Here is a 23,723-nt window from a genome sequence, read left to right as displayed (position 1 = left end):
TTTGCTAGGTTAGAATGTGTGGTGAAACCGTTTCTGAACCTTAGAATTTCTGAAAATATTTTAAAATAATAATAAAAAGTAATAAAAATAATAAATAAATTAAAAAAATAAATTTTATTTTGGCTTCACACTTACATGATAATATCTTTAAAATTAGAATGGTGGAAGTTTAATATTTTCCTGGGGTACTTCATATATGTTCTTCCACATTTTCATAGAATTTTCTCTTTCTCTTTAGTATTTGCCTAAAACTGATTTTCTCACTTCTGATCAGTTTTCATTTTCCACTTTACCAATAATGTTCTGGATTCAACATTACTAGAACTGATGTTTTTCTCAGTAGTTGAGAAAGCCTTTGTTCTCCAGTGGTTTAAACGGTTTTTTAGTGTTTTAAACGGTTTATTTAAGGTTTAATTAAACTCTGGCTCTAATGAATGGGTGAACGGATATATGATGGTTTCTCATCATCTTCTGAGATAGGAAAAGAGGTTTTGAGAACCTTGGAATCTCTGTTGATAGTGGGAAGAATGAGTTTATTCCAAGGTAGGATGCCTCAGTGAACATTAGTTTCTAAATCCTTATGTAGCTGAAATTATTTTCCTTCAGACTTGGATATTTATTTACTTTGGTATATTTTCTTGAGGATCTCAGCCCTTTTTGCTTAGATTTCTGATTTCTTATGACTTAGCACAGGGATTCTCAAAATTTAGCATGCAACAGAATCAGTTGGAGGGCTAGTTAAAACACAAATTGCTGACCGTACTGCCAGGCTTTTGATTCATTTGACTGGGGTCGGGCTTAAGAATTTACATTTTCTGTGGTGCCTGGGTGGCTCAGTCATTAAGTGCCTGCCTTTGGCTCAGGTCATGATTGCGGGGTCCTGGGATCCAGCCCCGCATCAGGCTCTGTGGGAAGCCTTCTTCTACCTCTCCCACTCCCCCTGCTGGTGTCCCTCTCTTGCTGTGTCTCTGTCATATAAATAAATAAAATCTTTAAAATAATTTACATTTTTTACACAATTTTACACAAATTTACACAAACAAATATCTTTGTTTAGGTGATGCTGTTGCTTTTGACTCTGGGACCACAATTTTTGAATTATTGCTTGAGAGTTAGTGTGGCAGAAGAGAGATTTTAGAGTAGCCTGATTATTTTAGTTGAGCAACTTTTTTTTTAACTGCCTGAATGAATGTAGTAATATTTTTCTTCAACAAAGTGGTTAAAGACTTTTACCTCGATGTGATAGAATAGGCTTTTATTTTGTGTGGCAAGCATAATCATTCTAACATTACATTTTCTAAGTGTTGGTATTTTGGATATTCATTTTTGTCACAATCTCCCAAACCATTTTTTTGCATTTTCCATTGAAAATATCAGGTAATAGTATAGTATTTTATAGCTTTATTTTTTTAGGCCTGTTATCAGAGCAAAGTCATATTGAAGAGATAATGTTCTTATGATAATGCTTTTTATTACCATACTCTCTGTTATATGAAAAAAATCTCTTCCAAGAGGACTACTTTTTTTTTCTTTACCTATATTAAGAAAATATATGAAATCATATATGTGAATTATTTGGGCTATCCTAATATAGATCTATAGAGATGAAAATTTTTCTAGAATTGAGTTGTCTATGCAAGATATACAAAAACTGTAATTATGAAAATTATGATTTTGGATTATAGATTTATAGTTCTAGTAATTTGTAATTTGCATTTTTCTGGTTGAGAATTATAGAGATATCACATTATACATTGTGAAGAATTCTTATTTTTAAATGTTTTAATTAAAACTTTTATTTTCCAGATTTTGGAATCTCTTTTTAAGGTATGTTTAATATATTGCAGTTTAAGCCTACTAACATTTAGTACAGAAATACATATTAATGGGGAAGAGGTTTCTAAGCTTTGAGGAAATAAAAAGAACTCCCAAACTTGTTACTATGTATATTTAAAAAATGTTATGTTCGAGCTGTACATTGCATTAGCTCCATTCTGAACCCTAGGTTAAATGATAATGATGTTGGTTCAGGGTGAATATTTCATAGATAACTCACACACACATACACATACAAATGCACTCATGTGTACCCATATGTTTGAATAGCTTGCCAATAAGTATTTCTTTTTTTTTTTTAAGTGGTTTCAGCGACAGGTCAATCATATGGAAGAGGTAAGTATAACATTTCTTAATTGTAAATTAAATTATTTTGTCTCATCTGAAAATCTATTTGAAATAAAAAAATTTTGAATAATCATTATTTATAATCTTTTAATTTAGGTAGAGAAGGAACAAATGGGTAGAGCAAAATGTTTCTCAGTGATTACATATACATTCCTACGTGTATCTGGAATGCTCTGTTTGACACATTCTTTCTCCTAAAATTAAATAATGGAAATTTAATTATCATTTTTACTAATTTACATAAAAGAATGACAAGAGAAAACTTAGCAACTTAAATATTTCTCCTGTATTTTAAAAAAGGATGTATAATATATTTACTTATAAAATTATATTTGGTTTTCTTTAAACTTAATGTTATTTTAATGATTTTTTTTTAGATTTTCAGATGTTTTATGACCATTTTGAAAGCTAGTATTCTCTAATCTTAAGGGTTTTTAATTCTATTTTGGAAAAGAATTTATGCTATTAATATAGCAGAATGATTCTAGGGTAGCCTCAGTGATTTATAGAATGATTCTTGTTCTCCGTTGGTTGTGCTCATGGTTTAGTCCAATTAAGTACCACTGAATCCCAAGCACTTTAAATAAGGTCATTTATTTGGGATATAAAATTAAAAAGTAAGGATAGAAATTGTAACTGTCTCCTAGCACCCTCTTATTTTACCTTTGGCTCCAGAGTAGACTTTTATGGTCTGTATATACCCTTTGCTTTAGGATAGATATGGCTAACATTGGAAGAGTGTTAGTAGCTCTTCTTTGCCTATGATAGATGGGTCATTATCTTTCCAGAGATGTAGGATTGAGGTGAAGTCCACTGTTCTCCCTTCTTATAAAATGCATACTTTGCAACTTGAACAATCCAGCTTGTTTTCTGCCTTCTTTCTTTCATCTTGCTACTTCTTTTTATTCTGTTTTATACATGGATTTGTCTCACTTTCTTCTTTTTGTACCTAATCCTGTCAATATGAAGACCTACCCCAAATCCTAGCCTCTCAGTTCCTTGACTCCCCATCTCCCCAGAACTAATCTCTTTCTTTACCTTTGGCCCTCACTTCTAGTGATACTCTAGACCTTATCATTAACAAATTGCTTTATTTTAAAATCACTAATTCAGACAACTTATTCTTGAACTACATATTTTTATCTTATCAGTTATTATTTACATACTATTCTGGCCACTCTTTGACTTTATCAAGACCATTAGTTCATTTATACCTTAACCTTCCTCAGTCTTTTTACTCATTTTTCTTTTCAGCTTGGAACATATGTCCTTAATAACAGTGAATTTCTTAACTTCCTACTCTTCTTTATCTCTTGCTTTTTTCATTTCACTAGCCTAAAAAATTTAGCCTTGAATAAATGCAGTTATTTACTCTTTGGGCCTTTAGCTTAGCTGTGAAACACTGATGAAGAAAGTGACACAGTTATTCAAACATAATTATTCCAAATACTGCCTTGCAATTCCTTTGCATTTCCAAAATGAATTTCAGTCCTTTTCATCCATCATCTCAATCCCACACTCCCTCTGTCCCATTTTCATTTTCAGTCAGCCAGTCACTTAAAATGCTTGAAATGCAAGCCACTGGTTAGAACTCTTTCAGTTTGCTACCAAACAAAAATTTCTTTATATCCATGCTCATTCTATCTTCCTTTGCTCTCGTTAAGCAGATATTTTTCTTCTTTCTACATAAGATTCATTCTCTTACTTGTTTTGGGTCTTAAGAAATTTGATCAGTCATTCTCTCTTATATACTAAACTTTTCCTAATCAATTGTGTCATTCCTTTCAGGTTTTACATATGCTCATATCTCTCTAATTGATGCAGCATTCCCTCAAGTTATAGACCTGTTTCTCTTTTGCCGTTCATAACCAATTTTTAAAGAACGACTTTGTATGCATATTTGCTTACAAGGGAAATAATTATTAGATATTATTGGGGATAAAGGCACAACCCGAGATTTATAAAAGAGAGAAGAGAAGGGGCACCTGGGTGGCTCAGTTGGTTAAGTGTCTGCCTTCTGCTTAGGTCAGGATCTCAGGGTTCTGGGATCCAGCCCCGTTTGGGGCTCTCCATTCAGTGGGGAGTCTGCTTCTCCTCCCTCTCCCTCTGCTCTTCCCCTTGTTCTTCCTCTCTCTCTCAAATAAATAAATCTTTAAAAAATTTTTAAAAAAATTTATTTATTTATTTGACAGATAGAGAGTACAAGTAGGCAGAGTAGTAGGCAGAGGGAGAAGCAGACTCACCGCCGAACAGGGAGTCTGATGCGGGGCTCGATCCCAGGACTCTGGGATCATGACCCAAGCCGAAGGCAGTCACTTAACAGACTGAGCCACCCAGGTGCCCCTTAAAAATTTTTTTAAAAAAGAGAGGAGAGAAAAGCCTTGCAGATAGTTTAGGAACAATGAAACTAGTTGGGTATTTTATAAAAAAAAATTGTTAACTGGTAAATACGCACTTAGTGAGGAGGTTAATCTGAGCATTCTGTCCTTGAAAGAGCCAACTAAGGCTATCAAAACACTTAAGTTGTCTGTGGATTTCTATAAAAACTTTAACAGTTTAGCTTAGGGTCATACTTTACAGGTTCAGAGCTAAATTTTTTTGAAATCAATTTACTGTATATACTCTTCTTCCAAAGCATTCTCAGTCTACCCCAACTGGATTCTTTCTCCATAACAAAGAAAACATTGTGTATGGCTCTCTGCAATTTTTATGTTATTAAATTCAATATGCAGTTTTCTTTACCTCAGCCATAGTTGACATTTTACCTCTGCCAAAATGACATTTCCTCATTTTAAAAACACTATTTCTTTGAATTTTGTGAATTACACTTTCCTGGCCATTGTTTTACCTCCTTAGCTGTTTCCTTTATAGCACCTTCCTTTTCTAAACAATAAATATTGGAGTGCTTCGAGATTTCATTCTGTGCCTTCCTTTTTTCCCCCTTTACTCTAAACTTCTCCCCCTAGGCAACCTCAACCAGTTTTTTCCATTTAAGAATTACCTTTATAATGGTAATTTAGAAATAGACACTTCTTGCTCAAAACAGTTTTCTGAACTCCTCTGGACTATTTCACCTCAAACCCAATGAATAAAAACTAAGAATTTTTAAAAAATTAACATATAATGTATTATTTGCCCCAGGTACAGGTCTGTGAATCATCAGGCGTACACATTTCACGGCACTCACCATAGCACATACCCTCCCCAATTTCCATAACTCAGCCACCCTATCCTGACTCCCTCCACCCACCAGCAACCCTCAGTTTGTTTCGTGGGATTAAGAATCTCTTATGGTTTTTCTCCCTCCCAATCCCATCTTGTTTCATTTTTACCTTCCCTTCCCCCAGGACCCCCTGCCATGCCTCTCAAATTCCTTATATCAGAGAGATCATACGATAATTGTCTTTCTCTGATTGACTTATTCCGCTCAGTGTAATACCCTCTAGTTCCATCCATGTCATTGCAAATGGCAAGATTTCATTTCTTTTGATGGCTGCATAGTATTCCATTGTATATACACACCATATCCTATTTATTTATTTATTTATTTATTTATTCCGTCTTCATTATCCATTCATCTGTTGATGGACATCTAGGTTCTTTCCATAGTTTGGCTATTGTGGACATTGCTGCTATAAACATTCAGCCTGCCTCTTTGGATCACTACATTTGTATCTTTAGGGTAAACACCCAGTAGTGCAATTGCTGGGTCATATGGTAGCTCTATTTTAAACTTTTTGAGGAACCTCCATACTGTTTTCCAGAGTGGCTGCACAAGCTTGCATCCCCACCAACAGTGAAGGAGGGTTCCCCTTTCTCTGCATCCTCACCAACACCTCTCATTTCCTGACCTGTTAATTTTAGCCATCCTAACTGGTAAAACCAAGAATTTTTTACACTTAAACTTTTACCTCTTCCAGTATTCCCTATCTTAGTGAATGGCAGTAGTATTTATCCTGTTGGGTAAACCAGAAGTGTGGTGATTTACCTTGACAACTCAATTTCCTAATATTCAGTACATTCCTGAGTCCTTTTGATTTTATAAACTAAATAGTTATCATGCATGTCTATTTTTCTCTGTATCTACTATCTACACCTTAGTGCCAGTTATTGTGATTTCTGGTATTCCTGAAATCCTGATTTATACATTCATGTTCACCAAGAGGAATCTTCAGTAAATATCTAATCTAGAATCTAAATTTTTCAGTTTTTAGATCCATAATTAATTCTTTTGAATAGTTACTTAATTTGGTGTATCTGATACATTGCCTAAGTATTTGTATTATCTTCTGCCTTTTGTTGAGTGTTTCTTAAAATATATTTGTTGGATCATATTTAAATATCACCCAAGATACCTGTTACAAATGCACATTTCAGAATTCCAAGTCAGACTTACTGAGTTAAAGTTTTCTTGTGTGTGTATAAGTTAGGAATCTGCCTTTTTAATAGGATTTGTTAGAGGATTATTATGTACACTAAGATCTGAGTATTGTTGAATAATATCATACTTATTGCTGACACATTTTATTGTTAGTACATGCTGGTGAGGTTTTATATGCTTGTCATCAGGTTGCATTAACAAGATACACGTGAAAGCTTTCATAATGTATGTGAGCCATAGCAGAGAAATGTAGGATAGGCATATAGCCTATGAGCTTCAGAGTTGTTCTGCTGGAACCTGTGTCCAGTATGTCTGTTTGATGAAATCTTATAGCCTATAATCTCATCATCTATTCCACATTCCTTTAGTTCTGTGACATCATTTCTTCTCCCAGAAAGTACTTACGTTTAAATTGAATTCTTAATGAGAAATACAGGGTAGGGATGGATCAAAAGACGAGAACTACACAGTAATCTGAATAGGGAAAGTTTAACATAAAGAATTATTAAAACAGGAGAATACCTATAAAGTGATAAAGACAACTCTAAAAGATACAGGGATAGAGGGTATAAAGAGCAGCCTCTACTGATAGGATGGAAACATAGCACTTAAGGAAAGAACAAATGTCAATAGCCCTACCCTAACCCTCTCCCTAACTCAGGAGGTCCACACCTTGTGGACCACTAATGTCCATACCTTGTGAAGAAGGAGCAGCTGTCACCACCAAGTGGCAGAGAAGTTTGCTGGGGTGCCATGTTGGTGGAACTGGGATTTACTAGGAAGCTGACCATGATGGCAGTACATTGGTGCTATGGTGCTAGGAAAAGCCATCTTCCAGGGAGGTAGTGTACCTCTAGCATACCACAAGGGTGGTATGCTGGAAAGTTTCCCAGAGGGAGGTTCTACACTGATAGATTTTGCTAAGAATTTCTGGGAGAAGCTGCCCAAGCGAAGTCATGCTAGGGACCTTGTGAGGAAGATACATATGGGGGTGGGGCTGTTGAAACTTTCTGGGCTGAGCTTTACGAGGTATACCTAGCAGTGTCTTCAGATTAAGCAGAGAAAGATGACAGACTTAGGAAGAAAGCTGCTGCTTTCTGTAGTGTCTAGGACCCTCTATTAAAGGGTTAACATGATACCTGTCAAGAGAGAAATGTTCCGCTATTATTAGCAGGACAATTAAGAATGGATTTTTAGATGAAAGGCAATAAATTGATAACTGGCTATTGCTACATCACTTTTAAACTCCATTTATGAATTGGCAATATATCTGATACACCAAATTATGTCCCCTCTTTGGGATCATGCCTTTGTCCATAGAGTTTCCATACATCTCCTATTTCCCTTCCACTGGTTCCGCATCCCTGAATTTCAGACTTCTGGTTCATTGCCCGGTATATACTTCCTGCTATTATATCCTAATTCCATTACACGTAGGTGTTACTAAATGAAGTCTGTTTTAAATCCCATTGCTAGAATTTCTTTTTGCTAGGTTTTAGGCTATGTCTTGGTGACGATGATGACGATGACTCCTCCTCCTCTCTCTCTTCTCCTTCTTCTTTTCTTTTCTTCTTCCTTCTCCTTCTCCTCCTCCTTTCTTCTTCTTCCTTCTTCTTTTTCCTCCTCTTCTCCCTCCCCCTCCTCCTTTCCTCCTCTCCCTCCTTCTCTTTGTCCTCCTCCTCTTCTTCTTCTTCTTCTCCACTTTCCCTCCCATCATTAAAGTTGGCAGTGTATATATACATGGGTGAATCTCTGCCATTTTGTTAAAAAAGAAAAAAAATTTTTTTTTTGCTACTCTGCTTGTTTATGTCTCCATATTATTGGCTGTTTCTGTGTTTCTTTAATTGTGCCTTTTTTTTTTTTTAAGCTGGGAGGCACTCATCTTGCTCAGCTTTGTTTAAGCAGAGTTAATACTTAGAATATCAGTTATGGTCTATCATATTATTCTGTGGATCTTACTGATTCTCCTGATTCCTCATTATTCTGTAGGTTGGCCTATGGGTCTTTGTTCTTCCCAAACAGACCAAGGAAGGCCAGTTTCATAGATTTTTATATATTAACTTCTGGGAGTTAATAGAAGGTATTACTTTTGAGAGCAAATTAATGTCTTTCCATATTTATCTTAAGTAAGACTATTCTTAGGATTTTGGGGAAGCAATTACTTTAGAATTCTCTTGTAAGTATTTTGAATTACCCTTAAATGATCCTGTTTCAATCGTTATGAAACTTGCTTAAAATTCTTATATATTAAAATAATAAACCGAAGATTGGATTTGAGTTTTGACATGTAAGTCAACACTTACCTATAATTCTGTTGTTAGGTAATTACTCAAAATTATACTTATGAAATAGCAGTATTTGATTATGGCTATAGATAAGAGTATTATAAAAGTTATTTAAATATAGGAAATAAACAAATGATGAAATTTCTTTGAGGTATAGGAGCAAAATGGGTATTTCCTAAGTAACTGGCTAATCTTACCATTTTAGATAAGTAAAGATCAAACCTTTTTAGAGGCAGAGTGTCCAACTCCTGACCAAACAGTCACTTTAAGCATTGCACAAGTAGTAAAGCAAGTGCAAAAACTAGAAGAACTGAAAAATCTCCTTCAACAACGGACTAAATGCTCAAGAGCCCCATTGTCTAAAGCCAAGTAAGTGAAATATAAGAGTTAATAGAATTTGAAGCCATGAGTGGCTGTATAATTAGTAATGTGTGTAAGATAATGGTTCAGATATTATACTGTACATAAAGTTTCTAAATCAAATCTAATAGGCAGCTTGCTCTATGTGAAATTTTGGTTTTAAATTATTTTTATTAGCACATAATGTATTAGTTGCCCCAGGGGTATAGGTCTGTGAATTGTCAAGCTTACACAATTCACAGCACTCACCATAGCACATACCCTCTCTGATGTCCATAACCCAGTCACCCTGTCCCTCTTCCCCTTCCCCCAGCAATCCTCAGATTGTTTGTAAGATTAAGAGTCTCTTATGGTTTGTCTCCCAAAATTTTTAATAGTTTGAAATGGCACTGTCCAATCAGTAGTCACTAGTCACATGTGGCTACTAAAATTAAAATTGAGTTCCATTTAATTAAAAAATCAATTCTGCTGTTATGTGAGCCACATTTCAAATGCCTTGTAGCCAATGGGATTGTTGTTAGAAAGTTCTGTTAAACATGGCTCGCTTTGAATATCTGGGTTTAAAATCTTCCCTCAGTTTGATTATGTAGCTTCCTATCCCTATATTCCTATCCCTATATCCCAGTTTCATAATAAATTGGAAACTGGGATATCATTAAATAATTAATTATTTATGAACAATATTATTAAAAATTTCAAAGGGACAGGGATATGCTCCAAAGAATAATTTCTTATTTTTCAGTTGAGAAAAGCCTTTTTTTTGACAGATGGGAGGAAGATTCAAATAATGATGATAATGATAGTCCTATTAACTGTTGACACTCACTTTTGATATTTGAGGTTTAGCTGTCTTAAAATTAAATAGATGAATAAGTCATCACCACAGAATTCCTTTCATGACTTTTATTCCACCTTACACAGTTACTTTTTTTTTTTTTTTTTTACACTTCAGATCCACTCTCTCAGCAAATTTCAAGTATCCAATAGTATTTTTAACTGTAAACACCAGGCTGTTCATTAGATCTCTGACTTATTCAACTTTTGTTATTTTATTTTTTATTTAGTGATTATATAGTGATTCGGCAGAATTGCTGATACATCACCCAGTGCTCGTCACAGCAGGTGCATGCCTTAATCTCCATCACCTCTTTCAGGCCGCCTCCCATCCTCCTCCCCTCTGGTAAACATCAGTTTGTTCTCTGTAATTAAGAATCTGTTTCTTAATTTATTTCTTCCTTTTTTTTTTTCCTCTCTTTTTTCCCACTTTTGCCCGCTTGTTTCTTTAATCCACATGTATGTGAAATCATATGATATTTGTCTTTCTGCTGAGTGATTTATTTCCCTTAGCATTATACTCTCTAGCTCCACCCATGTCATTGCAAATGGCAAGATCTCATTCTTCTTGATGGCTGAGTCATAGTCCATTGTGTATAAATGTACCACTTCTTCTTTATCCATTCATCAGTTGATAGACACTTGTGCTGTTTCCATAATTTGCTTATTGTAAATAATGCTGCATAAACATTGGTGTGTATGTATCCTTTCATAGGATAGTTCTGGATAGTTCTGTTTTTAACCTTTTTTTTTTCTTTAAAGATTTTATTTATTTGACAGACAGGGATCACAAGTAGGCAGAGAGAGAGGCAGAGAGAGAGAGGCAGAAACAGGCTCCCTGCTGAGCAGAGAGCCCGATGCAGGGCTTGATCCCAGGACCCTGGGATCATGACCTGAGCTGAAGGCAGAGGCTTTAACCCACTGAGCCACCCAGGCGCCCCTGTTTTTAACTTTTTGAGGAACCTCCATACTGTTTTCCAGAGTGCCTGCACCAGTTTGCATTCCCACCAACAGTGCAAGAAGGTTCCTCTTTTTCTGTATCCTTGCCAACACCTGTTGTTTTCTGTATTACTAATTTTAGTTGTTCTGACAGGTGTGAGATGAAATCTCATTGTAGTTTTGATTTTTATTTCCCTGATGCAGAGTGATGTTGAGCATTTTTTCATGTGTTTGTTGACCTCTGGATGCCTTCTTTGGAAAAATGTTTGTTCATGTTTTCTGCTCCTTTGTAAATTGGATTTTTTGTCTGGTATGGATTTGTATCATTTCTTTATATATATTTTGGATACTAACCTTTTATCAGATATGTCATTTGCAAATATCTTCTCCCATTATATCTCTTGCCTTTTAGTTTTGTTGATTGTTTCCTTCACTGTGCAAAAGATTTTTATTTTGATAGTTTATTTTTGTTTTTGTTTCATTTACCTCAGGAGATATATTTAATAAGAAGTTGCTGTGGCCAGTGTCAGAGTCATTACTGCCTATGTTCTCGTCTAGGATTTTGATGGTTTCAGGTCTCATATACAGGTCTTTAATCCATTTTGAATTTATTTTGTGTATGCTTTACAAAAGTGGTCCGTTTTCAGCCTTTGCATATTGCTGTCCATTTTCCCCAATACCATTTGTTGAAGAGACTGATTTTCCCATTGGGCATTCTTCTCTGCTTTGTTGAAGATTAATTGACCATATAACTGTGGTTCATTTTTGGGCTTTCTGTTCTTTTCTATTGATCTGTTTGTCTATTTTTGTGCCAGTATCTACTTTTTTGGTTATTGTAGCTTTGTAATATAACTTGAAGTGTGAATTTTGATACCTCCACCTTTGTTTTACTTTTTGAAAATTGCTTTGGAAATTCAGGATCATTTCAGGATCATTCCATATAAATTGTAGGACTTCTTGTTCTGCTGTGAAAAATATTATTAGTATTTTTTAAGGGATTGCATTAAATCTATAGATTGCTTTGGATACTATAGACATTTTAACAGTATTTGTTGTTCCAAACTATGAGCATGGAGTGTCTTTCCATTTCTTTGTGTTGTCTTCAATTTCTTTCATTAGTGTTTCATAGGTTTTCAGAGTACACATCTTTTACCTCTTTGGTTAGGTTTATTCTTAGGTATCTTGCTATTTTTGGTGCTGTTGTAAATGGGGTTATTTTATTAAGTTCTTTTTTTGCTGCTTCATTATTAGGATATAGAAGTACAACAAATTTCTACATAGTAATTTTGTACCCTGTGGGTTTACTGAATTCATTTATTAGTTCTAGCAGTTTCTTTGGGGGGGAGTCTTTAGGGTTTTCTATATAGAGTATCATGTCATCTATAAATATGAGAGTTTTACTTCTTCCTTACCAGTTTTAATGCCTTTTTTTTTTTAGATTTTATTTATTTATTTGACAGAGAGAGAATCACAAGTAGGCAGAGAGGCAGACAGAGAAAGAGAGGAAAGCAGGCTCCTTGCTGAGCAGAGAGCCCAAGGCAGGGCTCGATCCTAGGACCCTGAGATCATGACCTGAGCCAAAGGCAGAGGTTTTAACCCACTGAGCTACCCAGGCACCCCAGTTTTGATGCCTTTTATTTCGTTTTTGTCATCTGATTGCTGTGGCTAGGTCTTCTAGTATTATATTGAATAAAACTAGTTTAGAGTAGACATCCCTGTCTTGTTTTTTTACTCTCAGTTTTTCCCCATTAAAGATGATATTTGTTGTAGGTTTATCATATATGACCTTTATTATATTGAGGTATATTCCCTCTAAACCTACTTTGTTGAGGGCTTTTGTCATGAATGGATGTTGTACTTTGTCAAATGCCTTTTCTGCATCTATTGAAAGGATCATATGGTTTCTTTATCCTTTCTCTTACTGATGTCATGTATCATGTTGACTGATTTGTAAATATTAAACCATTTGTGCAACCCAGGAGTAAATCCCACTTGATTATAGTGAATGATTTTTTGTAACGTATTGTTGGATTTGGTTTGCTAGTATTTTGTTGAGGATTTTTGCATTAAAACTCTTAGGGAGTTTTGATTACTGATTCAATCTCCTTGCTGGTAATTGGTCTATCCAAATTTTCTATTTCTTCCTGCCTCAGTTTTGGTAGTTTATATGTTTCTAGGAATTTACGATTTCTTCTAGGTGGCTCAGTTTGTGGGCATGTAGTTTTTCATAATATTCTCTTATGGTTGTTGGTATTTCTGTGGTGTTAGTTGTTATTTGTCCTCTTTTATTTGTAATTTTGTTTGGGTCCTTTCTCTCTCTCTCTTTTTTTTTAATTTTCACCATAACACTATTCATTATTTTTGCACCACACCCAGTGCTCCATGCAATCCGTGCCCTCAATAATACCCACCACCCAGTTCCCCCAACCTCTCACCCCCCTCCATTTCAAACCCCTCAGATTGTTTTTCAGAGTCTATAGTCTCTCATGGTTCACCTCCCCTTCCAATTTCCCCCAACTCTCTTCTTCTCTCTAACTCCCCTTGTCCTCCATGCTATTTGTTATGCTCCACAAGTAAGTGAAACCATATGATAATTGACTTATTTCACTCAGCATAATCTCTTCCAGTCCCGTCCATGTTGCTACAAAAGTTGGGTATTCGTCCTTTCTGATGGAGGCATAATACTCCATAGTGTATATGGACCACATCTTCCTTATCCATTCGTCTGTTGAAGGGCATCTTGGTTCTTTCCACAGTTTGGTGACCGTGGCCATTGCTTCTATAAACACTGGGGTGCAGATGGCCCTTCTTTTCACTACATCTGTATCTTTGGGGTAAGTACCCAGTAGTGCAATTGCAGGGTCACAGGGAAGCTCTATTTTTAATTTCTTAAGGAATCTCCACACTGTTCTCCAAAGTGGCTGCACCAACTTGCATTCCCATCAACAGTATAAGAGGGTTCCCCTTTCTCCACATCCCCTCCAACACATTTGTTTCCTTTCTTGCTAATTTTGGCCATTCTAACTGGTGTAAGGTAATATCTCAATGTGATTTTAATTTGAATCTCCCTGATGGCTAGTGATGATGAACATTTTTTCACGTGTCTGATAGCCATTTGTATGTCTTCATTGGTGAAGTGTCTGTTCATATCTTCTGCCCATTTTTTGATATGATTGTGTTTTGTGTGTTGTTATGATCTGTTTTGTGTGTGTTGAGTTTGAGGAGTTCTTTATAGATCCTGGATATCAACCTTTTGTCTTTGTTTTTTGATGGGTCTGGCTAGAGGCTTAGGAATTTTATTTTTTCAAAGAAGCAGCTCCTCTTCATTTTATTTATCTGTTTTTTTCCCCCTTTGTCTGGTTTTTGTTTTTTAGATTCTATATCCTTTTTTTTCCCCATGAGGCTGTAGGAGGTTTTTACTTAACAACATGGCATCCAACTTCCCCAGGCCCTCTTGAGTGTTGGGAGTCCCCTTCAGCCATGGGGCCAGTCTCTTGCTCCTACACTCACTCAGGACTCTAGGGAGGGCTGCACTAACTGTGTCATGGTGGGAGAGCAGGGGTCAGGCTGAGACTCAGAGTTGGAGTTGCGGCTGGGCACAGGATCCTGATAGGGGTGGGATCAGATCGATGGTCAAGGTTGGCCACAAGTCAGGACTGGCCTTGTGATGAGGCTTAGGGTCAGAAGATATGACAGAGTCAGGGATGAGGGTAGATTCAGAACCAGAAATAACTTTGGAGTAGGATTAGGGAGGGAGTATTGCATAGAGCGAGGGTGAGGACTATAGCCAGAGCTGGTGTCAGTGCTGAGACCCAGGCCAGAGCCAAGAACAGAGAGCATCAGGATTCAGGAGGGAGACATGCTCTCGCCTCAACATTGAAGCTGGGTTGAGGCCCTGGCCTGTGGTGGCAGCTACACCCTCACACATCCACTTGTGCTTGGTGAGGCTAGAGGCTTGTCAGAAAGCCTTGCCCCAGAGCTGACAGTGGTAGGGGGCACACTCTTGAATGCATGTGCAGGTGCTGCAGCAGCAGGGAGGAGCTCTCCCACTGAAGGCCTTCAAGAGTGGGGACAGGCATTGGTCCATTTGTTGGTGTGGCTTCGCAGGTGCTGAAGCAAGTTGGAGCTCTTTTTTTTTTTGCAAGTTGGAGCTCTTGTTGAAGGTATTGCGGCAGTGGGGACAGTGGTAGGGGTGCTCTGCCGTGTGTGTGTGTGTGTGTGTGTATCTGTGTGTGTGCACTTGTGCATGCACAGGCACTGGCATTGTGGCAGTGGTAAGCTCCGGCCGAAGGCCTTGCTGCACTGTAGGCATGGGAACTGCCAGTGTGCCGTTGCAGGTGCAAGAACAGTGCTGAGCCCTGCCTGATGTCCTTGGTGCACACTGGGCACTTGCAGGCTGAGAGCTGCTGTACGTGCACAGGTGCTGCACTAGCAGCAAGCCATGCTCAATGTCTTGACACATGGGGCAGTGCTGCAGCTTCCTGTGGCTGTGGCTGTGTCAGTGCATCAGCAGTGTGGAGTGCCAGCTGAAGGCTTTGCCGCAGAGGGTGTTCGGTTCGGGCCACCTGTCAGCACAGTTGCTGCAGTGCTGTACTAGCATGGTGCCATGGCCAAATGGCTTACTGCAAGTCTGGCAGTGGCATGGCTTCTTGCCACTGTGGGAGCAGGAGTGCTAGCTTAGTCCAGAGCAGTGGCAGAAGGCTCGACCATAATCGGGGCAGGAGAAGAGTGGGAGAGGGCTGGCAGGTGCAGGGAGCACTATGGGGCTAGTGGCCAGGACCTTGGGTATAGTAGTGAATATGGATGAGAGAGGGGGTTTCAGATCTAGGGCTTTGGTGTGGTTGAGGTGCACACTAGCTCAAGAACCAGGGAAACAGGGGCACCTGGTTGGCTCAGTTGGTTAAGCATCTGACCTTGGCTCAGGTCATAATTTCAGGGTCCTGGAATCACAAGGCGGGGAAGTCATCTCCCCTCTCCCTTTCCCTCAGTCCCTACCCCTGCTCCTACTCTCTCCGTCTCTTTCAAATAAATAAAATCTTTAAAAAAAAAAAAAAAAGCACCGCAGGGACAGGATTGGTGATTTCTGGTTCAAGGTGGAAACTTGAAGATATGGGGTCAAAATCTTAGAGATCCTGGTCACAGTCCTGAGATGGATTGAGCTTCAGCATCAGGGTCTAGATCCTCAGAGACAGACTCAAGCTTTGGTATCATTTATTTCTGCTCTAATTTTTATTATTACCTTCCTTCTGCTGGTTTTGGGTTTTGTTGTTCTTTTTCTAGCTCCCGTAGATGTAAGGTTAGGTTGTTTATTTGAGATTTGTTGTTGTTGATGTAGGCCATTATTGCTATAGACTTGCCCCTTAGAACTGTTTTCGCAGTATCTGGAAGGTTTTGGACACAGTACCTGCCAGTTCTTTTGTTCCTGGAGGGGTCTGTGAACACTGCCTGTCTGGGATATGGTGGGAACAAATAACCTCCCCACTGGGAGCCCCAGGCACTCTTCAGATCACTGTTCCCATGCTGTATGTTCACAGGCTGTTGACCTTGCCTTTTTTCCAAGAGTAACCTCAGTGTCCTCTAGAGTTTCCCCCAGCCATTGATCTTTAAAATTCCAGGTTTCAAGCACCACTGGTTGCAAAAATTCACAAAATTCAGCCCCTCTTGCTTTTCAAGGCAATTGCTATTGGGATTCATCCTCCCCATATGGGCTCTATTCTGTCTCTTGGCCTACTCTATGACTGCGGCTCCCTACCCACCATAGGGCCACAATTTTTTTTTTCTCCCAAACCATATCTCCTTTCTTCTACCTTCTTTGATGTGGCCTCTTCTCTACATTTAGCTCTAGAATTTGTTCTGCCAGTCTTCTGAGGGTATTTAGGATGATTTGATTGTTACCTAGTTGTATTCATGGGATCAGGTGAACCTAGGGTTCTCCCACTCTGCCATTATCTTCCAAGCTTTCTAGCATCATTCTTAGGGGCCCTAGGATTTTCAAAATAGTAAATGAGCATTGGCTTAACTTAAAGTCACCATCTGCGTTAGCCCCTAACAAGAGAATCAGCTTTTGTTTGAAGCTTTTGACTTCTCTCTAGCTATGAAAGCTTAGGCACCATCTTCTCCCAATAAAAGATTGTTTTGTCTACATTGCAAATCTGTCATTTAGTAGCTACTCTCATTAATTATCTTAGCTAGATCTGAGTAAGTTGCCACAGTTTCTGTATTAGCATATGCTGCTTCACCCTTTGTTTTCATGCTATGGAGATGGCTGCTTTTCCTTAAACCTTGTGAGCCAAACTCCAGAGTTCTTTTTTGAAGCTTCCTCATCTCTCTCAGCATTCATAGAATTGAAGATTTAGGGCTTTGCTCAGAATTATGCTTTGGTTTAAGTAAAAAATGTGGCTGGTTTGATCTATCCAGACAAGTAAATTTTCTCTGTATCAGCAATAAGACTATTTGCTTTCTTAATCATTTGTGTATTCACTGGAGTATTACTTTTTTCCCCCAATTTATTTATTTTCAGAAAAACATTATTCATTATTCTTTCACCACACCCAGTGCTTCATGCAAGCCGTGCCCTCTACAATACCCACCACCTGGTACCCCAACCTCCCACCCCCCCCCGCCACTTCAAACCCCTCAGATTGTTTTTCAGAGTCCATAGTCTCTCATGGCTCACCTCCCCTTCCAATTTACCCAAATTCCCTTTTAAATCCCTTCAAGAACTTTTGCTTTGCATTAAGAACTTGGATAACTGATGCAAGAGATCTAGCCTTCAGCCTCTCTTGGTTTTTGATGTACCTTCCTCACTAACCATAATCATTTCCAGTTTTAAATATCAAGTGAGAGACAAGAGACTCTTCCTGTAGATTGAACATTGAGAGGCCAATAAAAAGTTATTAACTGGCCTAATTTCAGTATTGTTCTGTCTCAGGGAGTAGGAAGGCCCAAAGAGAGGGAAAGAGATAGAGGCTAGTTGGTGAGGCAGTCAGAGCACACACAACAGTTCTGTTAAGTTTGTTTCCATATACGAACATGGTTTATGGTACCCCCAAACAATTGCAATAGAAACATCAAAGATCAGTGATCACCGATAGCCGTAACAAGTATAATAATAATGAAAAAGCTTAAAATATACTGAGAAGTACCAAAATATGACACAGAGACACAATGTGAACAGATGCTATTGGAAAAATGGCATTGATAGATTTTTTGTATGATTGGTTGCCACAAACCAATTTGTAAAAAATGCAATCTTTGAAGTGCACTAAAGTGAAACAATAAAATAATATATGCCCTTACCTAGTAATTTTGTATTATGAATTAATAATTTCTGTGTGAGTCTCCTGGAAAGGTGGTTTCCTCAAGTTCAGAACTAGTTACACACATCTAAATGTTTCTTATCGCATATAAACAGTACATAAATATGTGTAACTTTATGAGTATCTGAATTAAATCACCTCATTTGTTCCCCTGTTTTTCTGTTCTTGCCAACTGTATCTGGTATAGTAACTTATCCAAGTAAAAGTTTACATATAGCCATTTTTTTTCATTAAACTTATAATAAAAACCCTTTTATAGTGTTAAAATAGAGAGTAACTGGGAGGGACTACTATTTATTATGCAGTTACTTTATCGCTCTCAATGACTAGATTTAAAGGAATGAAAGGAGTGGCACTTGAGTTAGCTCCAGTAGGTGCCCATTAACTAGATCCTTAGTTCAGAGGCTCATTTGAGCTATCTATTGTAAAGTACAAAATTAGTTTCAGATTGTATGTTAATAGTAATACCTGAAATTGAAGTGTCTGATGTGTACAGGCATTTTCCTTATAACTTTACATGTACTGGATCCTTACCACTACTTTATGAGGTATGCACTCCAATACCCCAATTTTAATAGATGAAGAAACTGTAAGTTGGAGGGATTAAGTAACTTACTAAAGTCATAAATTAGTAAGTGGGTAAAACAAGTTTTGAGCCAAGCAGTTTGACTCTAGAACTTGTACTCTTAACAATAACAATATGAAAAGAAATGTCATGCTTCTACCCAATTTACTTTTTTAATTTTTGTTGTTAATATTTTTGGAATATCTAATTATATTCATGGAATATATAGCATTCATAGAATTACACAGTGTGATTTTATACTTGTTTGCTTGCAATTATACAAATTTACCTTGGAGTCTGAATAAAGGTTAAAGATTATGTTAAGTTTTATTTTACAAACTACATATATCTAGAGCATTTATTTTATTTCTTAAGTATAATTTAAGCTCTTACTCTCTGATAATAAATAAATGTTGTACTTATTAAAATTTTAACAGGGATACTGAAAATTCACCAGGAACAGTACATAGTAATGAAGTTGTACAGCAGAAAATTGAAGGTGATAATATTTTATACATGTTTAGCATTTATAGGGTTTTCTATATTACATTAACATTTTGCAATTTACAGTTTAAAAATTTAGCCATAAAATTATACAGTAGCAAGTTAAAAAAGATACTCAGTTGTGAGTTTGATATTTTCAATAAGAGTTCTTATGTTTTGGATTCCAGAAGTTGTACAAAACTAAACCTTGGTTGTTAGCCACCATAAAATACATGAATTAGTAAGGACACAGCATATTATGCATCACTTTAATATATAGTGTAATACATGATAAAAGTTATATGCGATTTGCAGCAAGTCCACAGATAGCCAATTTGTTCAACCCAAGGAAGTTGGAAGATTTTAAGCAACCTTAAAGGATGACTAGGATTTAGTCAAGTGAAGGAGATATCTGCTGTTTTACAAAGAGGAGCCAATTTGTTCAACCCAAGGAAGTTGGGAAGATTTTTTTTTTTTTAAGATTTTATTTATTTATTTGACAGAGAGAGATCACAGTAGACAGAGAGGCAGGCAGAGAAAGAGAGAAGGAAGCAGGCTCCCTGCTGAGCAGAGAGCCCAATGCGGGACTCGATCCCAGGACCCTGAGATCATGACCTGAGCCAAAGGCAGCCGCTTAACCCACTGAGCCACCCAGGTGCCCAGAAGTTGGAAAGATTTTAAGCAACCTTAAAGGATGACTAGGATTTAGTCAAGTGAAGAAGGGAGATATCTGCTATTTTACAAAGAGGATGTAGCATGAACAAACAGAATGAATAGGGAGTTATAAATAGAATGGTATTAGAATGTGAAGCAATAAGTAGGGATAAGGTAAGAGAGAGCCAGTCAGAGGTGTGCTAAGGATTTTTTTTAATATATATAATAGGGAACCACTGAAGACTTTTTTTGTAGGGAAGTGGGCATTGTTGGATTCAATTGTATGCAGATTATTCTGGCCATTTGTAGAAGTTACATTTGGGGACTAGGAATAGGAAAGGGAAGTTATTGCTTTGTTTTATGTGTATGATAAGTGCTTATATTAGAACACCAATAAACAAGAAGAAAATGGGCAGATTTGAGAAAATTTACTGGTAAAATGGGCAAAACTTGATTGGATATGAAAAGAAGGGAGATTAAATCATGATAACATTAACTAAATAAAAGAACAAAAGAGGAATAAGAGAGGAAAAGCAAGTGTTGAGAAAACGATGAGTTCATATCACTTAGTTATTATATACATTCATTCATATATTTCTATTTGTTGCCTGACTGGGAGGATTTCCAGTGTTGGCAGTTCTATTTTTTTTTCTTTCTTTTTAATGAGGTATTTAAAAAAAAACTCTGAAATTTAAACTCAACACATATAATTGATATTTGAAACACATGACAAACTTACTATTATTTCAGAATTCATAAAAACTCACTCAACTGAAGAATTTAGAGATGTTTCTGCAACTGATCCACGTAAGTTTCTACTTGTTTAAGCATTCTTGTGTTAATAACTTATGTTCAGTGCATTAATTTCTATAATTTTTTATAATTTAATGTCATTATTATGGTAATAACATAGATCGCCTGGAGTTGGAGCCATACAGTTGAGCTATCAAGCAAGTATTGAAATTCCTAGTTAAGGCTAAATGCTACAAAAAATAGACTCATTTTTGAGGAATACCTTGCTATCTCTTGCATTGAATAATTTTTAATTTTGATTGGAGTATGCTACTGAAATGTTTCAAGAGTGCTAGGCCTTTGAGATGAACAGTGATAAATTTGCATATTTTGTTTCTACGAATTATAGATCATCTCATATGCACTAATTCCTTGACAATAGCTGAGTACCTGTCAGTTTATGAATATAAACAGCTGCTAGAACTAGTATGTTAAACTTATGACTACTTAACATAAAGGAGAAATTACCTTGTTTGTCTTAGTACTGGAAAGAATTTTGAAGCAATCATGTAATGTATGCTATAGAATACAATTTAGAAGTGGAAAATAAGATTTGGTTGGAAAAGATTGATGGGAATCCTGTCCTCCTTCATCTTCTGCTTTTCAACTAATGTTGCCATATTTAGGCCAAGGGCAACTTGATGCTACAGTGCTCCCAAGTTCTGTAGACACCTTTGATCCAAGAGAGTCCTGAATGACTAGATAGATAGGAAGATATCTAGAGCTTTGGAGTGGATGGTGAAAGCTTCTTTCTACCTCAAGGAAAACCCTCTGCGCATCTATGGAGCTCTCTATCTGTGCAGCTGTCTTCTCTCTAATACTGTGCCCTGTGAATTCTAGCTGCTTTGGGCTTCCAAAACTCTAAACCTTTTCTCTGAACTCTAGGAGAACAATAGACTCTGTTTGGGTCCCCTTTCCTAATGCTGTGGCCTGGAAACTTCAGAAAGTAAGATGGTGTTATCAAAGGGCTTTGTTACTTTGTTTGTCTTCTTTCAGAGATTACTGCCTTGCACTTACCGTTTTCCAATGTCTGAATATTTCCTTTTCCCATATTTTTGTCCAGATTTTAATTTGTTTAAGGTGGAAGGATAATTCTATTCCCTGATGCTCTATCATGGACAAAACCAGGAGTCTTTACGTCCACATATGGGCTGATGGATTATATCCTTCAGCCAAACCAAAAGAATATAATAGTAGAAATGTTAGTGATGATTTAAAAATATTCTGTCTATTGCTTTCTGTTTCTTTCATTCATTCATTGAATTGAGGTGTAATTAACATACAATACTACATTAATTTCAAGTGTATGGTATTTGTATATATTGCAAAATGATCATCACAATAAGTCTAGTTAACATCTATTACCACACCCTGCAAGAATTTTTTTCATGTGATGAGAGCTTTTAAGATCTACTCTCTTAGCAACTTTCAGATATGCAATATATAATTATTAACTATAGATGCCATTCTGTACATTCTATTCCATGACTTATTTATTTTATAACTGGGAATTTGTATCTTTTGACCTCCTTCACCTGTTTTGCCTACCCCACTTCCACCCCCTATGTCTGGGAGCCACCAGTATGTTCTCTGTATCCATGAGTTATCTTTTTCCATGGTAGCTGCCTCAGTCTCTGGGCTCCTTTGGTATGTATTTACTGTCTCAGTATTGCTCAGTTTTACTTGTATACACTTCTTTCTCTTAAAAGTACCCCTTTCCATCTTATCCAGACAAATTTTATTCTAATCTCTTCCCATTCTCTAAATTCTATTTGATACCATAGCCTAATCAACAAGACAAAAGATCCTTTATATTCCACTCTGTTTTTATACCATTATTTAATTTTGATGTTGCTTCATTTTATAATTAATAGAATTAACTTTAAAAAAGACTTATTTATTTATTAGAGAGAGAATGTGTGAGTGTACAAGCAAGGGGAGTGACAGACAGAGGGAGAAGCAGGCTCCCCACTGAGCAAGGAGCCTTATGTGGAACTCAATCCTGGGCCCTTGGGATCATGACCTGAGCTGAAGGCAGATGCTTAACCATCTGAGCCACCCATGGAATTAATTTTTTTTTACAGCAGTTTTAGAACTATAGAAAAATTGAGCAGAAAACACAGAGTTCCCATATATCCATTCTCTGCCTTTTCCTCCTTACACAAAATTTTATTAACATTTTGCATTAATGTGCTACCTACATTAAAATCAATGAACAAATATTGATATATTATTACCTAAACTCTGTAGTTTACATAGGGTTCAGTCTTTGTACTATAGAGTTCTATAGGTTTTGACAAATATATAATGTCATATATACACCATTATAGTATCATACAGAAGAGTTTCACTGTTTTGAATCCTATGTTCTACCTATTCATTTGTTCATCTGTCCATCTGAGTCCTTGGCAGTCATTGATCTTTTTGGTATCTCTGTATTATTCAAGAATGTTATCTATTTGGATTCATATAGTCTTTCTTTTACTTAGCAGTATGCATTTAACTTTCCTGTTTAATGATTTTTATGGTTTTATAGCTAATTTCTTTTTATTAATAAATAGTAATCCATTGTGTGGATGTATCATAGTTTTTTAAATCTAATTTATCTATTAAAAGACATCTTGGTGGCTTCTGATTTTCTGCAATTACAGAAAAGCTGCTGCAAACTTAGGTTTTTAGTATGGATATGTTTTTCAACTGATCTGGTTATATACCAGGGAATGCAATTTCTGGATCATATAGTAAATATATGTTTAGTTTTGTAAGAAACTGTAAACTGTTTTGCAAAGGGGATGCATCATTTCATATTCCTGCCAACAATGAGAATGAGAATTCTTGTTGTTCTGTATCTTTGTCAACATTTGGTGTTGTCAGAATTTTGAATTTTAGCCATTCTAAAAGTTATTTACTGATATCTCATTGTTTTA

The 23,723-nt window shown here is 36.6% G+C and overlaps 1 protein-coding gene across 1 annotated transcript in view; it reads left to right on the top strand.

Annotated features, from left to right (window-relative positions):
• Positions 1–23,723, top strand: part of CCDC7 (coiled-coil domain containing 7) — a 443,154-nt gene that overhangs the window by 34,815 nt on the left and 384,616 nt on the right. Inside the window, exons 4-8 of the mRNA XM_044226418.1 lie at positions 1,807–1,827; positions 2,140–2,172; positions 9,056–9,219; positions 19,305–19,366; positions 20,755–20,811. Of these exons, the coding sequence (XP_044082353.1) occupies positions 1,807–1,827; positions 2,140–2,172; positions 9,056–9,219; positions 19,305–19,366; positions 20,755–20,811 (337 nt within the window). The remainder of the gene's footprint in view (positions 1–1,806; positions 1,828–2,139; positions 2,173–9,055; positions 9,220–19,304; positions 19,367–20,754; positions 20,812–23,723) is intronic.

The sequence above is a fragment of the Neovison vison genome, chromosome 12 (assembly GCF_020171115.1).
Source record: "Neovison vison isolate M4711 chromosome 12, ASM_NN_V1, whole genome shotgun sequence".
NCBI classification, from domain to species: Eukaryota; Metazoa; Chordata; class Mammalia; order Carnivora; family Mustelidae; genus Neogale; species Neogale vison.
This window is presented reverse-complemented; position numbering and strand designations above follow the sequence as displayed.